Source organism: Caenorhabditis remanei, chromosome I, assembly GCF_010183535.1.
Source record: "Caenorhabditis remanei strain PX506 chromosome I, whole genome shotgun sequence".
Lineage (NCBI taxonomy): Eukaryota > Metazoa > Nematoda > Chromadorea > Rhabditida > Rhabditidae > Caenorhabditis > Caenorhabditis remanei.
The window spans coordinates 6,428,369-6,446,824 of NC_071328.1; the positions used below are offsets into that span (position 1 = coordinate 6,428,369).

General features: G+C 38.8%; 4 protein-coding genes across 4 annotated transcripts; 2 read left to right on the forward strand and 2 right to left on the reverse strand.

The window, feature by feature from the left end:
- Positions 1 to 226: 226 nt before the first annotated feature.
- GCK72_001195 (uncharacterized protein) lies at positions 227 to 5,370 on the forward strand (the record flags this gene model as incomplete). The annotated part of the gene is made up of 7 exons (XM_053722872.1): positions 227 to 773; positions 906 to 1,148; positions 1,246 to 1,685; positions 1,804 to 2,235; positions 2,285 to 2,524; positions 3,177 to 3,761; positions 5,107 to 5,370. The coding sequence occupies 7 exons, from the start codon at positions 227 to 229 to the stop codon at positions 5,368 to 5,370; spliced, it is 2,751 nt and encodes a 916-aa protein (XP_053591517.1).
- A 4,017-nt stretch (positions 5,371 to 9,387) lies between these two features.
- Positions 9,388 to 11,068, reverse strand: GCK72_001196 (uncharacterized protein; the record flags this gene model as incomplete). Its single annotated transcript, XM_053722873.1, has 5 exons — positions 9,388 to 9,675; positions 9,984 to 10,336; positions 10,394 to 10,778; positions 10,832 to 10,971; positions 11,017 to 11,068. 5 exons carry the CDS (start codon positions 11,066 to 11,068, stop codon positions 9,388 to 9,390), a joined length of 1,218 nt encoding a protein of 405 aa, XP_053591518.1.
- On the forward strand, positions 10,787 to 12,855 carry GCK72_001197 (uncharacterized protein; the record flags this gene model as incomplete). The annotated part of the gene is made up of 4 exons (XM_053722874.1): positions 10,787 to 10,871; positions 11,290 to 11,414; positions 11,462 to 12,335; positions 12,389 to 12,855. The coding sequence occupies 4 exons, from the start codon at positions 10,787 to 10,789 to the stop codon at positions 12,853 to 12,855; spliced, it is 1,551 nt and encodes a 516-aa protein (XP_053591519.1).
- Positions 12,856 to 13,390: 535 nt separating this feature from the next.
- Positions 13,391 to 18,203, reverse strand: GCK72_001198 (uncharacterized protein; the record flags this gene model as incomplete). The annotated part of the gene is made up of 7 exons (XM_053722875.1): positions 13,391 to 13,426; positions 13,521 to 13,926; positions 14,219 to 14,426; positions 14,965 to 15,210; positions 15,312 to 16,538; positions 16,682 to 16,804; positions 18,173 to 18,203. 7 exons carry the CDS (start codon positions 18,201 to 18,203, stop codon positions 13,391 to 13,393), a joined length of 2,277 nt encoding a protein of 758 aa, XP_053591520.1.
- Between the last annotated feature and the right edge of the window lie 253 nt (positions 18,204 to 18,456).

Consider the following 18,456-nt stretch of genomic DNA (forward strand, 5'->3'; position numbering starts at 1 on the left):
TTTTACTTGAACTCCGTTTTTCCCAACAAGCTATACATCGTTATTCCTATTCTACAATCCATCATTCCTACTTAACTCCTCGAATTGAAGAAAATCTCAAATTTTCTTGATAATTCACTCTTTTCGTCATGTTCTCATTCGAAGATAGTTTCCTTTTTTTTTAATATTTGAGCCATTCGCTTCCGTTTTCTTAATTTTTTTATGCAATTCATATGTTTTTTTTAGAATGTCGGAAATTCTCGACGACAGCATTCTAAACTCTGAAGATACTCCGCAAAACAACATCGAACTAGGATGTGCTGCTACGGGAAGAATAGATCTCAACGAAGACGAAATTGCGGAATTGTTAGGTGACGGGAGAACGAATGGAGAAAATAACGAGCCGGCTGCTGAAAAAGTGGTCAATGAAGTGGAAATGGCAGAAGAAGAGATCAACTATAATCCTGATGCTTCATCACCGGAAAATACTCCAAATGTAGATGCAGAAACTGTTGAAAATAATGTTGCACCAGCAGAAGAAGTAATGGACGAAGACGCCCTTCTAGCTGAAATTCCGCGTGAAGAAGACGCCTCTGATGAAGGATTTGAGGAAGTGGGAAACGGTGTGGTCGACGAGGAGGAACAAGAAGAAGAAGCCATCTCTGCAGATAGCACAACTGAAAATGTGGAAGAAGTTGCTGTCGTAGAGAATGATGTTCGAGTAGAAATTCTACTGGATTCAGATGGTGATGTAGTAGAGGAGGATATAATTCACATGGAAACTGTTGATGGAAGTGAGTTTTTAAGTTTTTGGAGAGAGATTTCAGATTTTGAAATACTTGACTACTTTCTTGAACTTGTACTGGAGTGTTATCTCAGTTCACTTTTTCTCGTTTCTTTCTTGTTATCAATTATCTCATTTACAGACACCTCTCGTAAACGTAATGCGGAAGTAAGCAGTCCGCGATTTCCATCAAGCAAACGTCAAAAAAATCAAATAGCAAGTGCCGAACCGTTTATAATTGCTCGAGAAGAAGCAATTAATTTGATTACAAGGATTTATGGAAGCTGGGATGAACAACTGAGTGTTCCTCGTCTACGTATCCTAAATGACATGAAACACAAAAATTTTAAGCATTTAGTAGATTTTCAGACGGAGCAAACAAACAGTGAGTGATTTGAAAGTAATGTAACGCCGGAGACTCATAAGATTTTGTGCTTAACACAAATTGATTACTCCTATACAATTTTTACTTCATATTATAGAATTACACAGTGAAGTGAAGAGGCTAAAAGAGGAACTAGTGCAAGAACGGGTAGCGCATGCAACGACGACAGAAGCCCTCAGGGAATTGACTGATGAAGCAATACGAATGAGAAAACAAATTACTAGACTGAAATCAACGCTCACTCAACCAAGAACTGATCAACTTATTCAACACCGTGCACAACAACACGCATCAATTAATCAAGCTGCCCCTCCGTCGCGGTACAGTATTCAACATCATCCAGCGAATATACCAAATGTCAGTCAACATCCACATCATGTTCAACAGCAAATGCAACAACAAATGCAACATCAACAACAACTTCAACAACGTCATTATCATCATCAACAACAACAACAACATCATCATCGACAACAGCAACAGCAAATGAGATACAATTTGCAAGCAATTGCACAGAGAAGATCAACCGGACAAAATGTAAGATACTTATTTGACTTTTTACACTGGAATTATTGAAACTGTATTTTGGAGAATTTAGATAGAGTAACGAATTTGATTTACTTTTTTTCTTTAATTTTCCATTTGATTTGTTTAGGCTCCACAGTTCAATGGCGCTCCACATGGAAACGTGTCAATTGTGCGTGGCAATCCAATCCCGTCATTAATGTTGAGACCCCCACCACAACAAGAACCCTTCAATTTGAAATGGACCCCAATACCACAACCAAATGGAATGGGTCACACCGATACAAATGGTGTTCGCACTGGAACATTTGGACCACCGCTTATCGATGCTTCCAAACCAAATGACAACACCTTGAAATTGCATGTACCATATTGTCCTGCAAATAACGTCATTTCAAGTGGAGATTCAGCACGTCTCCCAACAGTTCCAAAGTGCTTTGAAACTCTTCATGCATCACCTGACTTGACTGTTCATATTGTATCGACGCCTGTGGATTTCAGAGAAACTTGGCAGATTGCAGGAAAGATTAATTATGAGTATTTGGGAATGTTAGACAAAACGGTAAGCGAAATTCGTCGTATATTTCCCCAAAAGTAATGTGAATTTTCAGACGATCCAAGTATATGTACAAGTATCATCTCTAAAATTCGCCGGAATGAGCGGAGCACCGATCCCAGAGAATCCGATGAACGCCATAGATTGGGGAATTTCGAAAAAGTGGCCTTGCAAAGCAAAATCACACAAGTTCCGTGTCGTCTTCCATCAACAACAAATGCTACCAGTCAACGACCGGCTTACTGTTATTGCGGTGGCAACTAATCCTGAAGCTGGAACTATTCAAGTCTCACAGGTAAGAAAACAATTCTAAATGAATGAAATACAAAATTATTTCAAAAAGCATTTTCTATTTTCTTTACAGCCAGCCTTCATCAATTTGGTATGATCTCGAGATGGCATATTCCTCTCCAAATATACATTGTCTATTTCAAGCTTTTTTTTCTTCGATATTTTCGATTGTTTTGCCAAATCAACCACTTATATGCTATCTCTTTTCTAAAGTTTTCTTCTTAATATGTTAAATTTCCCCCCATCTCTCGCTTCCCTACCCACAAATCTCACCCACAAATGTTGACCTGTGACATCAGAATATCCAAGAAAATTGTTCTTATCAGGTCCATAATTGCTGTTTTTTGTTCTTTTGTTCTAAACGCTTTCACTCGTTTCTTGTCTGTAACAATCTACATTATAACAAAATTTAAATGAATTATTTGTACAGATGTAGGATTTTTTCGAATGCTTTCATTGGTTGTAATAACCAATTTTCATTATTTCAACTTCTTTTTAAAATTATATTCGAAGATGTGTTGATGGCATAGACGACACGGTATAATCATAGAGACAGAAAACGTGGTAGACATATCTAACTCAACTGAATTCTTCCCAGCCATTCTTTTGAAATTCATTTTCTTATCTCAACATCTTTAATTATTACATTTTTCTAGGTAAAAATGGTGAATTTGTTCCCAAAAACTGTCGAATCCGATGAGGAGATGGAAGTTGACGAATCGGACGAGGAGCAAGTCCAAGATGAAGCTGTAACTGTTCGAAAGAAGAAGAAGATTGCCAACGCGGCAGAAGAATTCGCTCAAGATTTCGTTTTCGAATCGGACAATCTATTTGTTGATCGAGAAACCGAAGATCTCCAGAAGTATCTCAAAAAACAAAATCCCACGTCACTCGATGAGAAAATTGCTGAAATGAGAAAACTGAAAAATACTGGAAGTGCAGTGGTTGTAGAGGATGATGACGTGGATAGAGATGAAGAAGATGATGTACAACAATTGGGTGGAAAAGAGACACGGGATACTGTCAGAGAGAAGAAAAAGAGTGGAAAATCGAAAAAGTCGAATGAAAATGACGATTTCTTCTCGGCACTTATCGATGGGAAAAGTTTGGATACAAATGTGAACGTCTCTTTTGAACAAATGAATTTGAGTCGACAGATTTTGAAGGCTTGCGCTGGAGCAGGTTACACGGATCCAACTCCGATTCAACAGGCTTGTATTCCGGTCGCGCTCTCTGGAAAAGTGAGTGTTTTATTCATTAAATTTAAAGAACTGACACAGAAAGTGAGCGATGTTAGGTTCCTGAAAAGTTCAATTTGTTGATATAAATTTAAATATAGATCTGACTAGGGAATGGCTCACACAATGTTTGGAGATACACAACATGATGTTTATCGTTGGAAAGCTGACGTTTCCCTGATTCCAAATCTATATTCAGTTTTTGCAACGGCGCTCCCAGTTTCGAGAAATCCGGCTCCAAAGTTTGGTTAAATTTTAGTGCTAAAACTTAAGTTGCCAGCCCGCGTGTTGAACTAACACGTAAACCCATTCGGGGAATAGATAAACCAGCGGTCGAATGGTCTAGGGGGTTACATGTGGGGGTAGGAGGTGGACACTCTATGGTTCGATTCCTTGCTTTTTTCCCTTCTTTTTTTATTTTTGTAATATTAGTTTTTGGATCCCATGGTCATCACAATGTGTCAGAAATGGAGGTTTTGAAGATTTTCTTGTCCATATTGACCGTCTACGACGTTTTAAGAAAAAAATTTTTTTCAAGAAAATTAACTTTTCTGTGAGTCCATGACGAGAAGGCACTTGGAATTTTTTTTTGAAAAATTTATCTTTCAAAGTTAGAAAAACAATAGAAAATTTGTTTGGTATTTGATTCCATCATGTTTACATGGTAGAGATCTACTGACTACGACTAACTTCGAATCACCAAATATGAAGCAGAGTAGTTGCTTCACAAATGTATCTACCGGCGGAACAAGAAAAGTAAATTTCGGAAAAATCATTTTTAGCTTGCTATAACATTTTCTATTGTTTTTCTAACTTTGAAAGATAAATTTTTCAAAAAAAAATTCCAAGTGCCTTCTCGTCATGGACTCACAGAAAAGTTAATTTTCTTGAAAAAAATTTTTTTTCTTAAAACGTCGTAGACGGTCAATATGGACAAGAAAATCTTCAAAACCTCCATTTCTGGCACATTGTGATGACCATGGGATCCAAAAACTAATATTTCAAAAATAAAAAAAGAAGGGAAAAAAGCAAGGAATCGAACCATAGAGTGTCCACCTCCTACCCCCACATGTAACCCCCTAGACCATTCGACCGCTGGTTTATCTATTCCCCGAATGGGTTTACGTGTTAGTTCAACACGCGGGCTGGCAACTTAAGTTTTAGCACTAAAATTTACCCAAACTTTGGAGCCGGATTTCTCGAAACTGGGAGCGCCGTTGCAAAAACTGAATATAGATTTGGAATCAGGGAAACGTCAGCTTTCCAACGATATACATCATGTTGTGTATCTCCAAACATTGTGTGAGCCATTCCCTAGTGAGGTCGAAAACATTAATTCTGATTTCAGGACATTTGCGCCTGTGCTGCCACTGGTACCGGTAAGACTGCGGCATTCGTTCTCCCAATCTTGGAACGTATGATTTATCGTCCGAAAGGGGGCAGCTGTACTCGAGTTCTTGTTCTCGTGCCAACCCGGGAATTGGCTATCCAAGTGTTCCAAGTTTTCCGTAAACTTTCCACTTTCATTCAATTGGAAGTTTGTCTTTGTGCAGGTTCGTTATTGGGAAATATTTTCATTTTTATTCTTGTAAAAATGGAAACAAAAAATTAATAACAAAGAAAAGGGCCCGTTGGGAAGGTGGTTGTGTTGACAGAATAATAAATTAGGGAGCAATTATTTAAATTCAAAACATTGAATTTCGAATTATGCAATCAGTAATTGGTGGCTGAAAGCGATGGCAAGAGAGATCCGGACCGATTCGGTGTTTCTTTTCCATAAACGGAAATGTAACCGAAGAGGAAAACGGAAAGAGTTGCTGAAGTGTAGAAGGCAAAGGTGTAATGAAGATGTTCAACTAGTTGAGAAGCATAGATTGGAAGAATGAAATGAGTTAACCATTGGACCATCGATGCCAATCCAGTTGCCTTTCCGAGGTCGGTGAGCTCGACGGCGCTGGAAATGGGTTGCTTTGATTTTAAGTTTCATGGATTGAAACACTATGCTGTTGATTAGTTCCTATTTTCTGAGCATAACGTCACTTAATGATTTTGGCATTTAGAATACTTACGTGGTGATTTGTGTGGAAGATTCGGCATAAGCCACTGCGTAGGCGGCAGTCTGCACTGCAGTGATGACAAGCATTTGGTGGAAACTGTCAGCAAATGCAGCTGACAAATAACTGAAGAATAATCCAATAAGAGCAACTTGCAAAAGTCTCTTTGGACTGGCACGGCGTTGAACAATTGGCATGATGATGAACTGAACAGCCAGAAGAGATCCAGCCATTGTTAAAAGAACGTAGGCACTCTCATTGGTGTTGTGCATGTAGTTTCTGAGCAAGAAATTACGAGAAATCATCTCATAGCAAACGTAGGCTGAAATGAGAAGAGCACGGATGAGGAGACCCTCCATGAGAGCAGCGTTCTTGGAAACCATGTACCAATAGTCTTGTGGGCGAAACCTAGCTGAGGCAAGACGTGGAATAGAATGAGTAGTTGGAAGTAGGAAAAAAACAACTGGCATCATTGTTCCGGCGAGAACGAATCCAACGATGAATTGAGATGTTCTGAGAGAAGTCCACGCGGCGACTTTCGATCCTACGATTGGTCCGAAGAACATAGCGATGGCCTGAAATAGTGTATTCGATTATAAAGGTGATCAAAAAATGTGACTTGCGATTAATAAATCACCAACCTGTGGAATAGTCAATCTCATGAGAGCACTGGTTCTCTCACTTTCTGTGGTAACAGTAGCCAAATACATCTCTGCAGTTCCGTCCAATTGATAACCGAATCGAAGAACTTGAAGAAAGAAGAACGAATACCATGAACGTGCCATTGAAATTCCAGAATAATAAAGTGCAGTAAAGAATGCTGAGAACATGAACATGGATTGAGCTCCCCAGGAATCGGCGATTTGTCCGAATACTAGTGCTCCGATTGCGTTACACAAAGAACCGAATGCTTGAATGTATCCGAGATCAGTGATAGTCATGACTTCCTCAGTGTCCCATTGAAGGAAGGAGAGAAGTGTGGTGGTCCATTGTGTTGCAAAGTGCCATAGTCCGAAGATTAGGCACAATACAAACATCACCTTCTGCTTTTTTTCGGACGACATCTTGTTGGGTTTTAGTTACTGAAAGAATAGAGAGCTTGATGTTTTTCAGCATATGATAGTCTTGAGTTGGAAAATAGGTGGACGAATCGGTTCATTACAAAATAATTCAGGTGTCAAGCGACTTGAAGGTAATTATGTTATTGCTGGAATGGGCAATCACGATTCTAGTAGTCTTTTTTTTCATCATGTTTTCTCAGCTGTAATAACTCTAAACTTCTACCACTATACTTCTATAACTTAATATTTCAGTCGTTCAGAAATGAACTTCTCGTCAATCTATTCAGTAGGTTCATATTCATAAAGTTTAATGGGACTCTACTGAATAAACAGTTTCAGATTATAAGAATTTCTGGTACCAGTTCAATGTCAGAAATACAAAACAATTCATTGTATGAAGCGGATGTTTCTAACAAGGCTAATTATGATCTAACGTTTCCAAAACTTCTGCCTTTATAGCCAGAGATCATAAAATAATATCTTAAACTAACTAACATCATGGTTAACAAGAACTGCAAAAAAGATAAGAAACGGATTGGAAAAAGAAAGAGGAGGAGGAGGAAATAAATGGTGTGAGAAGAAGAAAAGAAGGCGATTGGCAGTATAGATACATACACAGGGCAAGTCCGTCCAAAGGCAGGATTCTTCCTCCCGTCGAAAACCCGCTGGGCAGCAGCCACGAATCTGGATTATTCAATGAAGACGACATCGTCTCATTCCTCTTTTCTCTCTCTTTCTCTGTCATTGATTCAGCTTCTTCTCAGAACCGTCACATTTCTCTATCTCACTCTGTGGCTAGGCGGCTGCTTAGTACAGAACATTATATGCTGATGCGGCGCTACAGGAAAAGCCCTCTTCGTTTCTTTCGCGTTATGCTTCGTGATTGCCGCGATTTGAACATGTAATACCTGCTGGTTGAGGGGCTTTGCGGGAAAGATGGATCTGGTTGTACAAGTGTGTTGTGGTCACATAAAAAGGGACCGTCGATTTTCGGAGGGGACGAATAAAGGGAAAAGAGTCGTTGCAAGATTTCACTTTAATCGTTTTTACCGAAAAGTTTCAAAAATATTCAAAAGTTAGATTCAAGCACTTTTACAGACTTCGGCATAATCCTTGAACTTATCTGAACTAGTCCGTCTGAAAGTCCGTCTTTCCAGACAGCAGCCTGAGACAGCTGTGTTTGAAACATCTGAGATGCAGAAAGATTCTATAAGATCTTACATCTTGTTTAGTCTCATTTATCAGTTGCTAAGGTCGACTGCAAGAACTCTGCGTCTTTTAAGATTTTGAACTCTCAGACAACTTGACTCAAATATCGCGAAACTTGAAGTTCTCCTATTGCTTGGAACTTCAAAAAACTGTCACCTAGAAACGTGAAAAATCGAATTTCGTGATGACATTCACTTCCTACGCTATATCTAGAAAAAAATCTTGAGGAAATCAAACATTCAAAAGTTTTGTTTTCAAATCAAGGTATTCTGAGAACTAATAGTGGTAACACATAGTTACAACTACTAAATTGATTCGTATAGGTTCTTCTCAAATCCTATCCGAAAACGGATATGTCTGAAGAAAGAAGAAAAAAGGAAAAGAAAGTTGCAATCTGCTATGATTTTTGCATAGTATGTATGGATTGTTTTCTCCCTTTTTCTTTTTTTCTTTTCACTCTGTACAATCGGAAGATTGTAGCGATCCTCTCTTCTGAAGTAGAACAGGTTTCTTTTCTTCTCATCCACCCTCCTTTCTCTTGAAGACATCGTCAATGACCACCGCATCTCTTTTTCTCTTTACACATCCAATGTGAACAACCGATTAACAGCACTTTTCTCGACACGCGCATACATACTCCAGGAGGGCGAAGAAGATGTCCGATAGTTTAATGAAAATGAAAATAGGAAAATAGATAAAAGAAAGTAGATATAGACATTGAGAAAGAGAAAGGAATTATTAGAAAATCAACCAATTCTGTAGTATTTCTGTAGTGGTAGACGATCGGAACTGAGGAATCGTTCAGAGTCTGTAGCGGGTTCAATTGGCTTGTCTGGAGATATGATAATAAGTTCTAAGATTATATAATTCTGAACTCGTCTAGAATCAGTTTCTATAAAATTCTTTTTTGTTTTATAAACCTGGATGCTGCAGAGGTACATAATGTTTTGTTTAATGAGAAAACCGGATACTATCAGACTGATGACGTAATCAAAAGCTTACGAAATCCCAAAAGATCAGCCTGTGTTCTATAAACAAGAAAGTGAGAAAGAGACGGAATGTTCTGCCATGAAAGCAATGTCTTCGAACACCTCGTTAAATGATTCCGAAGTGATAACATGTCCGAAAAGGTTCGCGATCTGTTGGATATACAGACTGATCTCTTCAGTTAGTCATTTTTTGAAGCTCGCGCCGTGGTGCTATAAACGTTAAAAGCTACACTTAAACATTGTTTATTGCAAAATAAATATAAACCAAAATCTTCGAGTAACCGAGCTTGATAAAATCTAAACAAAAACCCAATATCTAATCATATTTCCCAGAGAAACCTGGCAAATACCCAGAACTGAAAACCATGGATGTTCCGAACTTTTTGATCATTACAACAGCTAATCCAGAAAGTGCAGCACTCATTAAACATAAAGAAACTACATCATGATGTGGAACAATAGTGCCGTGAACAAATGGAACAAGTAAAGTAGCAGCCAGTTGACTCATTCGAAGAACTGATGCCGCTGTTCCAGCCTTCCGTTTTCCAATGGCACCCATCAGTTGGGAGGAGAGTTCGCCGATGCAGATTGTCGCCGCAGCCACCTGCAACAATAAAAATATAACAATAGAAAGTGTGGATTGACCGAAGGAAAGAAGACAAACAAGGCGGGAAACGGAACTACCGGACGAATGTGTGTGGTCTTTGAGCCTTTTAGGTATCGACCTTCCTCAAAAATAAGCAGTCTGTTCGACGAAAAAGATTTAGTTTGATCAGGGGCTGAAGTCAGCGAATGAAATTACCTAGTCGCCGAAGTACCATTTGCATCTAAACTGACATCTTCACTTTTTTGGTAACATGAAAAATTGATCACTATTTTTCCTTCGTCCGCGATCGTTTCTTTTCAACTCACCTGAACAGGCATCCCAATGAATAAATGAATTAAGTCGTGGAAGACAGCCAAATAGATATAACTTCCAGCCAACACCGAAAATGATCCAGACAACAATACTTGCGTTGAAATCACTGTTTGAAGTTTTGGCAACAATACAGTGTTCACCAACACTGTAGTGAGACCCAAAGTAAGGAATAAGTTGTGCATGTTGTTAGGATCACGAATTGCACTAGAAGCCATTGAGTTTCTGAGTAAAGAGTCATAAGCGGTATATGGACCAGTGACCATCATAAGAAGCAAGGAATAGAGTTTGACATTGTCACTCTTTAATGCTTCAAAATATCCACTGAAATCTGGTACCAGGGAGAGATCTAGAAAAGTTTGAATATGACTCGAAGTTCAGCAATTTTCTTTATTCAATTACTCACTTGTACTTGGATTATCTGGGAAGCAGTTCCAAATAACTGGAAGAAGTGTGATAATTGCCAAGAATCCACACAATGCTTGAGAGATTTCTAACGATGGTGTTACGAAGAAGATCATCTGAAGTGCACAATAAGGTCCAAGAGCATATCCGATACTCTGTGGAATCATGATTCGAGTGATCAATCTGGTTCGCTTTTTGTAGTCTCCATCTTCGGATTCCAGATTCAGAATAGCTGCGTCTATAATCATTTGCATATTATTGAACAGAAGAAGTGATTGGAGGAATATGTAAACGTAGAGATTCGTGAATTGACAGACGAGAAATTGGTAGAGGATAACGAATGCAGAGGATATCATAGCACTGTTACGGAGTCCCATCACTTCAATCTGAAAACATGAAGTCGAAAACGTTTTCATTCGAATATTACCATTCGTGCCACGAAAAACGTTCCAATCAACGTGAAACTGGTACTAATTGCAGTGAGCCAAATGAAATTATCCATTCCCACTCCGGGCGTCAGATTCCATTGAACGAATGGTAACAGTGAACGGGTCCATTGATCATACATGTGATATGCACCTGCAATTCCAGTCACTCATCTCAAAAATAAGTTCAAAAATTTACCTGTAGAAGCGAGAAGAGCAAGCTCATGACGGTGCTTCTCTCGACGGTTCATAGTTGAAAATGAATGAGGATTAGATGGAAAATGGGGATTGATACACGCCGCCACAGATGGCAATGTTTGCTCAGCAGGGATTCCTAGGGAGCTGACGTATATAACAAAGGGGTAGAAATTCTCTTTTTTTGAAAAAAAAACCGATCAGGAAAAAAGTGCAAAAAACTGATTTTGCAGAGCATGTCTCGAAATCTGAGTTTTCAAAATTCATTGTTTTTCAGGAGGATTGGATCTGAAAGCACAAGAAGCTGCTCTCCGTTCGGGTCCAGATGTCGTCGTGGCCACCCCAGGACGTCTTATCGATCATTTGCATAACTCACCAAATTTCAACTTGGGTTCAATTGAGGTAAGAAAAATTTAAATAAAAAATGCATTCTCTGTTCAATTTTCCAGGTTCTCGTTCTTGACGAAGCTGATCGTATGCTCGAAGAAGCTTTCCGTGATCAAATGAACGAGTTGATTCGTCTTTGTGCTGAAAATCGTCAAACTCTCCTTTTCTCCGCCACAATGACCGAAGAGATTGATGAGTTGGCATCCATGTCACTCCAGAGACCAGTCAAAATCTTCATCAATGAGAATACAGATACTGCTCTGAAACTTCGTCAAGAGTTCATCAGAATCCGTGCTGGAAGGGAAACTGATCGGGAATCGATGGTTGCTGCTCTAGTGACACGTACATTCCAGACAAATACAATTGTGTTCGTTCGTACTAAAAAGGACTGTCAAAGAATGCAAATTCTTTTGGGTCTTCTTGGTATTAAAGTGGGACAAATGCAGTCGAGTCTCACTCAAGGACAACGTATCGAATCATTGTCTAAATTCAAAAAAGGAGAAATCGACGTACTTGTTTCAACTGATTTAGCTTCTCGTGGATTGGATATTGAAGGAGTTCAAACTGTAATTAATATGAATATGCCAAAGTCAATTAAACAATATATTCATCGTGTTGGTCGTACTGCGAGAGCTGGTAAAGCTGGAAGATCTATTTCATTGGTTGGAGAAGAAGAGAGAAAATTATTGAAAGAAATTGTGAACTCGAATGCTGATAGAACACTGAAACAACGTCTTGTTGCACCGGAAGTTGTTGAAGCATATAGAAGAAGGATTGATGATTTGGAAGAGACGATTCAACAGATTGATGAAGAAGACAGAGCTGAAAAGGAGCTCCGTATTGCTGAGTCGTCTATGGCAAAGACTCAACATGCATTAGAGACCGGAGAGGCTGGAAATGAGAGAAGAGTTTGGTTGATGAAGGAGTCACAAGTTGGTAAGTTGTCAAAAATTATGTTTTAATAGTGATTTTATTATTTGAATTTTCAGAGAAACAACGAAAACGCGAGGAGAAACGTCAAATGAAGATTGATGCCAGAAAGAAGGCAAACGCATCGAAGTCGTCTGAAGAAATAGCCATCGAACACGAAGCAGCATTCCACGTACGTGCCGCGAAACGTGCTCGTCACACGAAGAATCGCAAGATTCGTGCTGTCGTTGAATCAACTGGAAAATCTGGAGCAGGACGTCAACAGAACCAAAAGAAGGCTAATGCGAAATCATCACTTCGAGATATTCCATTGGTGAATGCGGGCGCACGCGGAGTTCAGAAACCACAACAGAAGAATGGAAGTGGATTGAAGAAGAAGATTGGAGGTGGCGGAAAAGGAAAAGGATTCACTTCTGCACTTGCTTCGGTATCTCGTAAATCTGTGAAGGCCGCGCGTCATGGACCAGAAGATCCGAAATTCCAGAAGGCTCGTGTTGCTCATCGTATGAAGACAAAGAAACACTAAATTCATCAGTTCTTATTAGTTTTTTCATATGCCTTTCTCGAATGTTTTCTAAATCAATTTTTGTTTTCATTGTTATCCTCAATTGTTTTTGTTTTATTCTTTTCTTTCTTCAAATCTCCACTGTTTTTTCAAGTTTTCCTTGTTGTTACAATACCATTTTATTGTTGTTGATTTGTATCGGATACCCATAAAAATCATAATTTTCGAAGAGGTCGTGTTAATTTTGAGAAACGTTCGAGTAGATCGCCAGCAACAACTGATAAAACACATTGGGACGGACATTAAACTATAGAAATGCAGCTCTCAAGTGCCTAGAAAAGGAATTTTCCAGATTCAATTGTGTAATTCCATTTCAATAATTTCAACAAAAAGTATTAATAATTTATTAGTGAAAAAAGAAAATTATAAGCTAAATCCGAATTATTAACAATAATATTAACATTTTAATTAATTAAATCGAGATGACATCCTTGAGGTAAGATCTGCTTTTTTCTGCTCCATTTGAAAATTGATTAATTGAAGTCTTCTGGAACTACTAGACTTGTCGATGACGATATGGAGAATCGTGCTCCTGGAAAAGTGAGATATTTTAAAGATTGACCATGCCCATTTTCAGACTCCTCCCATTTAAGCCCTTTTTCTTTCCCTTTTGAGCAGAAACTAACATGTTTTGGTTTGAGAATATTATCATAATTATCTTCCATTAGGGCAGATCTTGATTCGATTCTCTCATCCATTTGTTCCATTAAATCTCTCAAATCATTGATTTCATCCACCAATTCCTCTTTCTTCGTTTGAATTTTCAATTGTTCTTCTGGAATTGACGACGTCTTGATTCCGTATACCTTGGCACGATGCGCATTCTTTGCACGGAATTTTGGGAATTTTCGATTCGCTTGTTCCGCCGGAACGACCTCTCCGTAGTGAAGTTGAATGATCTTCGTACGATGGGTCTTGACACGATTCTTCTTTTTCTTTTGAGAAGGTTTCGGTTTTTTGGAGAGAATTTTGGTGGATGGAGGAATTGATTCAGATGGAGATGAGTTGTCGAGACGGAGGCGGAGCTCGTTTCTGGAAATTAAGAAGTTGATGGAAATCTGGATGTGAGGATAGACAGATAGACATAATGGAAAAAGTTTTATGTGAGAACCGGATGTTTGGGCACAAGTGCGGTTTTGGTGTTTCCAATCTTTAAAACTGGACATCTCGACAAACCCGAATACTGTCTATTTTTAATGTTTTAAACACTCGCAAACTGTTTCCGGGTAATTCATTTCGAAACTCTTATCCAAGAACGCCCGGACATTTGAACAAATATACAGACAGACAGATACAGATAACACTCCCCCAGTCTCCAACTAACCCATTAGCAATTCCTTCTTCCTCAGCCGCTTTTGTCATATTTGCCAGCATCCAATCCAACGCGTGCAACGTGTCAAGTGATATCTCTTCTGGAATCGGGAATCCAGAAGATACTGTAGTTGTCGGCGGTGGAGGAGGCGGGGCTTGAGTTGTAGTTGCTGTCGGAATCATTTTTGGAATCACTTCTCCATAGTGAATGGCAGTTTTCCCTGAAAATCATTCATATTCAAAGTTGTCCGATTATCCTGCTCTCATGTTTTCCCATGAAACTCCAAGACTAAATCACTACGGATACGCTCTTTTAACTTTTATATCCATCAGAGTTGAGAATTTCCAGGATCCAGTTTTTCAAAATTAAAAATACTGTTAACTTCAGAAACCCTAAATATTGTTCCAAATATAGCGGATTTCAGTGTCATTCTCTTTTTACCACATGTGAGAATTAGATTGAAACTAGTCGTTTAGGAAAAATTTTCTGAATCAGACGAAAACAGTGGCTGATGATTGGATAAGAACTGAAAAACCGGTTGGAAGGAAGTTCTCATTTCAGACAACTGAAGTAGAAAAAGAGATGGAAGAATTGAAGAATCGATTGAATGGATTAGAGAAGGTTACTCAAGAAAGATGGTTTGTTATTCAGAGTGTTTTCAGATGAAGGTTATCTCAAGAACTAAAGTATTCAAAGTTCTCAACTGAAGAAATTTCGGATAGAAAGTGAAAACTCTTTTCCCATTTATTTCTTATTACCAACCATCACTTCGTTCTGTCCAGACGCGAGGAATGCCCAACTGGATTCACAGTAACAATAAATGAGAATTCCATGTTTCAAAAGCAAAAAATCACGAATTCGAACGCAAAATGCATCGACAACCATGGCTATGGAAAGAACGGAGTTCAAAGCGCCTACAGTAATCGAACCGATCGTTGTCGAAGTTCCCGTTCCCAGAGAATCAAGTTCATCGGGATTTTTTAAAGCTTCGAACTTTTTTGAAACTGAAGGACTTGAAGGACTTGACTTGAAAACAAAGTGTGTTTCCGACTATTTAATATTTGAATTCATTTGTAAAAAGTGAAATTTATTTTTTAAAACTCACAAGGTTTCTTCGTAGTCATCTGCTGCTCCACCATCATTTCCTCCTCAAAGAAGTTGATCATTTCCGGATTCATTTTCTCAACTTTCGACGGCATACTGGGTGTCACCAATTCTACAGTATCCTCGGGGATTACTGTAGGTAGTCGTGGAGTTACACGCATTGGTGTACGACGTTGAGTTGTTGTTGTTTCTGTTGTTGTAGTAGTTGGAGCAGGTGTTGTGGTTGTTGTTGTTGTTGTGGTAGTTCGAGTTGTTGTTGTTGGGCGGGGAGTGGTTGTAGTTGTAGTAGTTGAAGGAATAGTTGTAGTCTTTGTAGTCTTCTGCATCTTTGTAGTTTTTGTAGTCTCCATTGGTTTCATCAACTCCTCAATACTTCCAAATACGTCCTCTGTGAATCCTTGATTTGAAAATTTCGGTCCATCCATTGAATCTGACAGCTTTTGCATTTCATCTGAAATCTCCATGACTTCTGGTACTTGTGCAGCTTGAGAATTCTTGGATTTAGCACTGAAAGTTCCTTCTCCTCTATTTTTTGGTGGCCGAGGAATCTCGTGTTCTTCCACTAACTTCTCGAACTCTTCTAGATTCTGCTTAGCCTCGGCGGCGTCAACTGATGCCTGGAAGTCCTCGATTTTCGAAAAGTCTTCCAGCTTTCCTTGAGTAGAAATCGACTTGTCCTCGTTTGTAATATCAGAGAAGAATTGGTCATCGTTCAAAAGTTCTGGAAATTTCAAAGCTTCCTCTCCAGCTTGACCAGCAGAATTCGGTACAGCGAAGGCTCTTGTTCTAGTGCCAAACGCCTTTGGTCTGGCACCAAACAGTCGTTCTGGAGTGGCTCCTGGGGCTCCGTCTTGCTCATTGACTGGTCGAGTGAGAAGCTCATGACTCATTTGAGTTGGTGGCAACAGCCTTGCTCTCAATTTCTCCTTTTCATGATCTGGCAAATGATTCAATTTTTCATCGATAGTCTCATCTGGATACAGTTGTTTCAATGCTTCCACTCGATCCTCTTGCCATGGATCTACCGTATCATAATCATCAGAATTAATTGCATTTGGTCTTGGAGGTCTTCCAAGAATTGGACTTGTTGCTGGATCACATGCTTCTGTTTGTTGATTTGGACCGAGACATCGGAAGCCACGAACGGTGTTACAAGCACGGACACGAATACGTTTCGAGTCGGAACAGAAAGACCAGGCAGACCAGGCAGCCCAGACGGAAGCGTATACTAAAAGATATTTTTGAGATTATTGACACAATTTTTGATTGTCGGAAAGTTGAGTTTCATATCAAAGTCGTAAATTGTAAATGTAGTTTTTGAGGGATTCGAATCACAGAAACTTTCAAAAAGATCCGCTTAAAAAACCGTACCCATCTGCGCATTAGCAGGTAACAAAGAAGGTCTTGGTGTGGCGAATCCATTGAATTGATTCAGTCTTCCAGTTGGTGCCCATGCTGGTTGAGTTGTTACTTCAAGATCATGAAGTTGACATTCTGAAAATGTGAAAATTTAATTCAACTTTCAATGTATATATGATAACTGTTTTGGGTGTGCTGGAGCAGCTAGTGATCCAATTAAACCATAAGTAAAATAGAAGTAATAGAACTTCGGATCACTGGTTTAGCAATTCACAAATTGCTTTAAAAGTTTAAATTTCGGTTACGTCATATCCCTTCTTTTGAGACATCTCTCCCTCTATTCATCTCATTTTTTCATCATCATCCCATCAGGAGAAAGAAAAAAGAAGGAAATGATGATGATGAATCAATTGTCCTTAATTTCACTTTCGCCAAATACCGTTTAGACTTTGAAAAGAATGAAGATGATGAAAGTGATACTAGATAAAGATCTCTTCGAATAGTTCGGAAAAAAGTGGCTAAACGAGAGAAAAAAGGATTTGAACGAGGATGGCAACGGTTACGGTGGATGGTACTGTTTGTTGGGACTTGGGGTGTAAGAACTATTGAAATTAGGAAAGTTGACTATAGAAAATGTATGCGTACTAGTTTATTAAAAAACAAATATTTTTTTAAAGGCGAAAAAATGTTTCACGTCTTGTCTAGTCTACGGTAGAGATATGTTCTGTTGGAAGTTCAAAATGTTCTGTAAAATACTCAATTCTGAGAAATGTTTGTTCATCTGTTTGTTTGTTTGTTTATTCGAATTTCTGGATCTATATTACTGTCTCTCTCTTATCTACCAAAAGCTTTCATTGTTTCTTGAGAAAGTGTTCAACAAAGAAGTGAGAAAAACAAGAATTTCACACTTTTTGCTTCAAAACACCAATTGATCTTCCTCTAACAGCCGTGTCAAATTACAAAATAAACAATGGAATTCAACAAAATCCACGTGAAAAAAGATGCTTACCTATTAAGCTAATCGGAATAAGAAATAAGAGAAGAAATGGAAGGAGCATAGCAGAAAAGTGACAATGACCAGCGACACCCGAATATAGACTTTCTTTTCTCGATTTCTCTTTCTTCTTCTTCTTCTTCTTTCGATTCTTATCGAAAAACGAGAAGAAAAGCCGAAGTAGAAGAAGAGGAAAGACAGTGGGTCAGTTATCAGAAAGAATTCAGGTCAAAGCTTCGGAAGGTAGACAAATGGGAAGGCGAAGCATCATATGCAACTGTTTTGCGATAATTGATGATAAGAAGGGAAGAAGAAGAAGACGTCAGGAGGGATAAGAGAAGAGAAAGGATTTGTTCCGTGGAAAGGGGGACACAGGTAAGAGAGGGAGAGTGAAAGGGGTTTGTTTTTCTATGTTCAGGTGATCACTGTTTTCACTTTAAGAGAGTTAGAGGAGAGTAATGAGGGGCTACTCTGGAGATTCGAGTGAAAATTGTTCCTTTTGAACCCACTTCGTGCTTTTCGGAACACAGTAATAGTCATACTTGCAAATTTTCGGCCGGGCCGTTAGAGAATTTTCAAGGCTCGGTCCGGCCGGAAGTTCCGGCTGCAAAAAAGGTACCTATTTATTCACCAACTTTTTTGAATTCCCCAAAAAATTCAAATTTTTGATGCATGACTAGGTTTTGACTGAATTCTGAAGTATAGTCAAAAATTCGACGTTTTGGAAAAAATTTCAAATTTTCGTTCAAATTTTAGTTCAAATTTTTAGCCGGGCTTTCGGGCGGGCCGGACC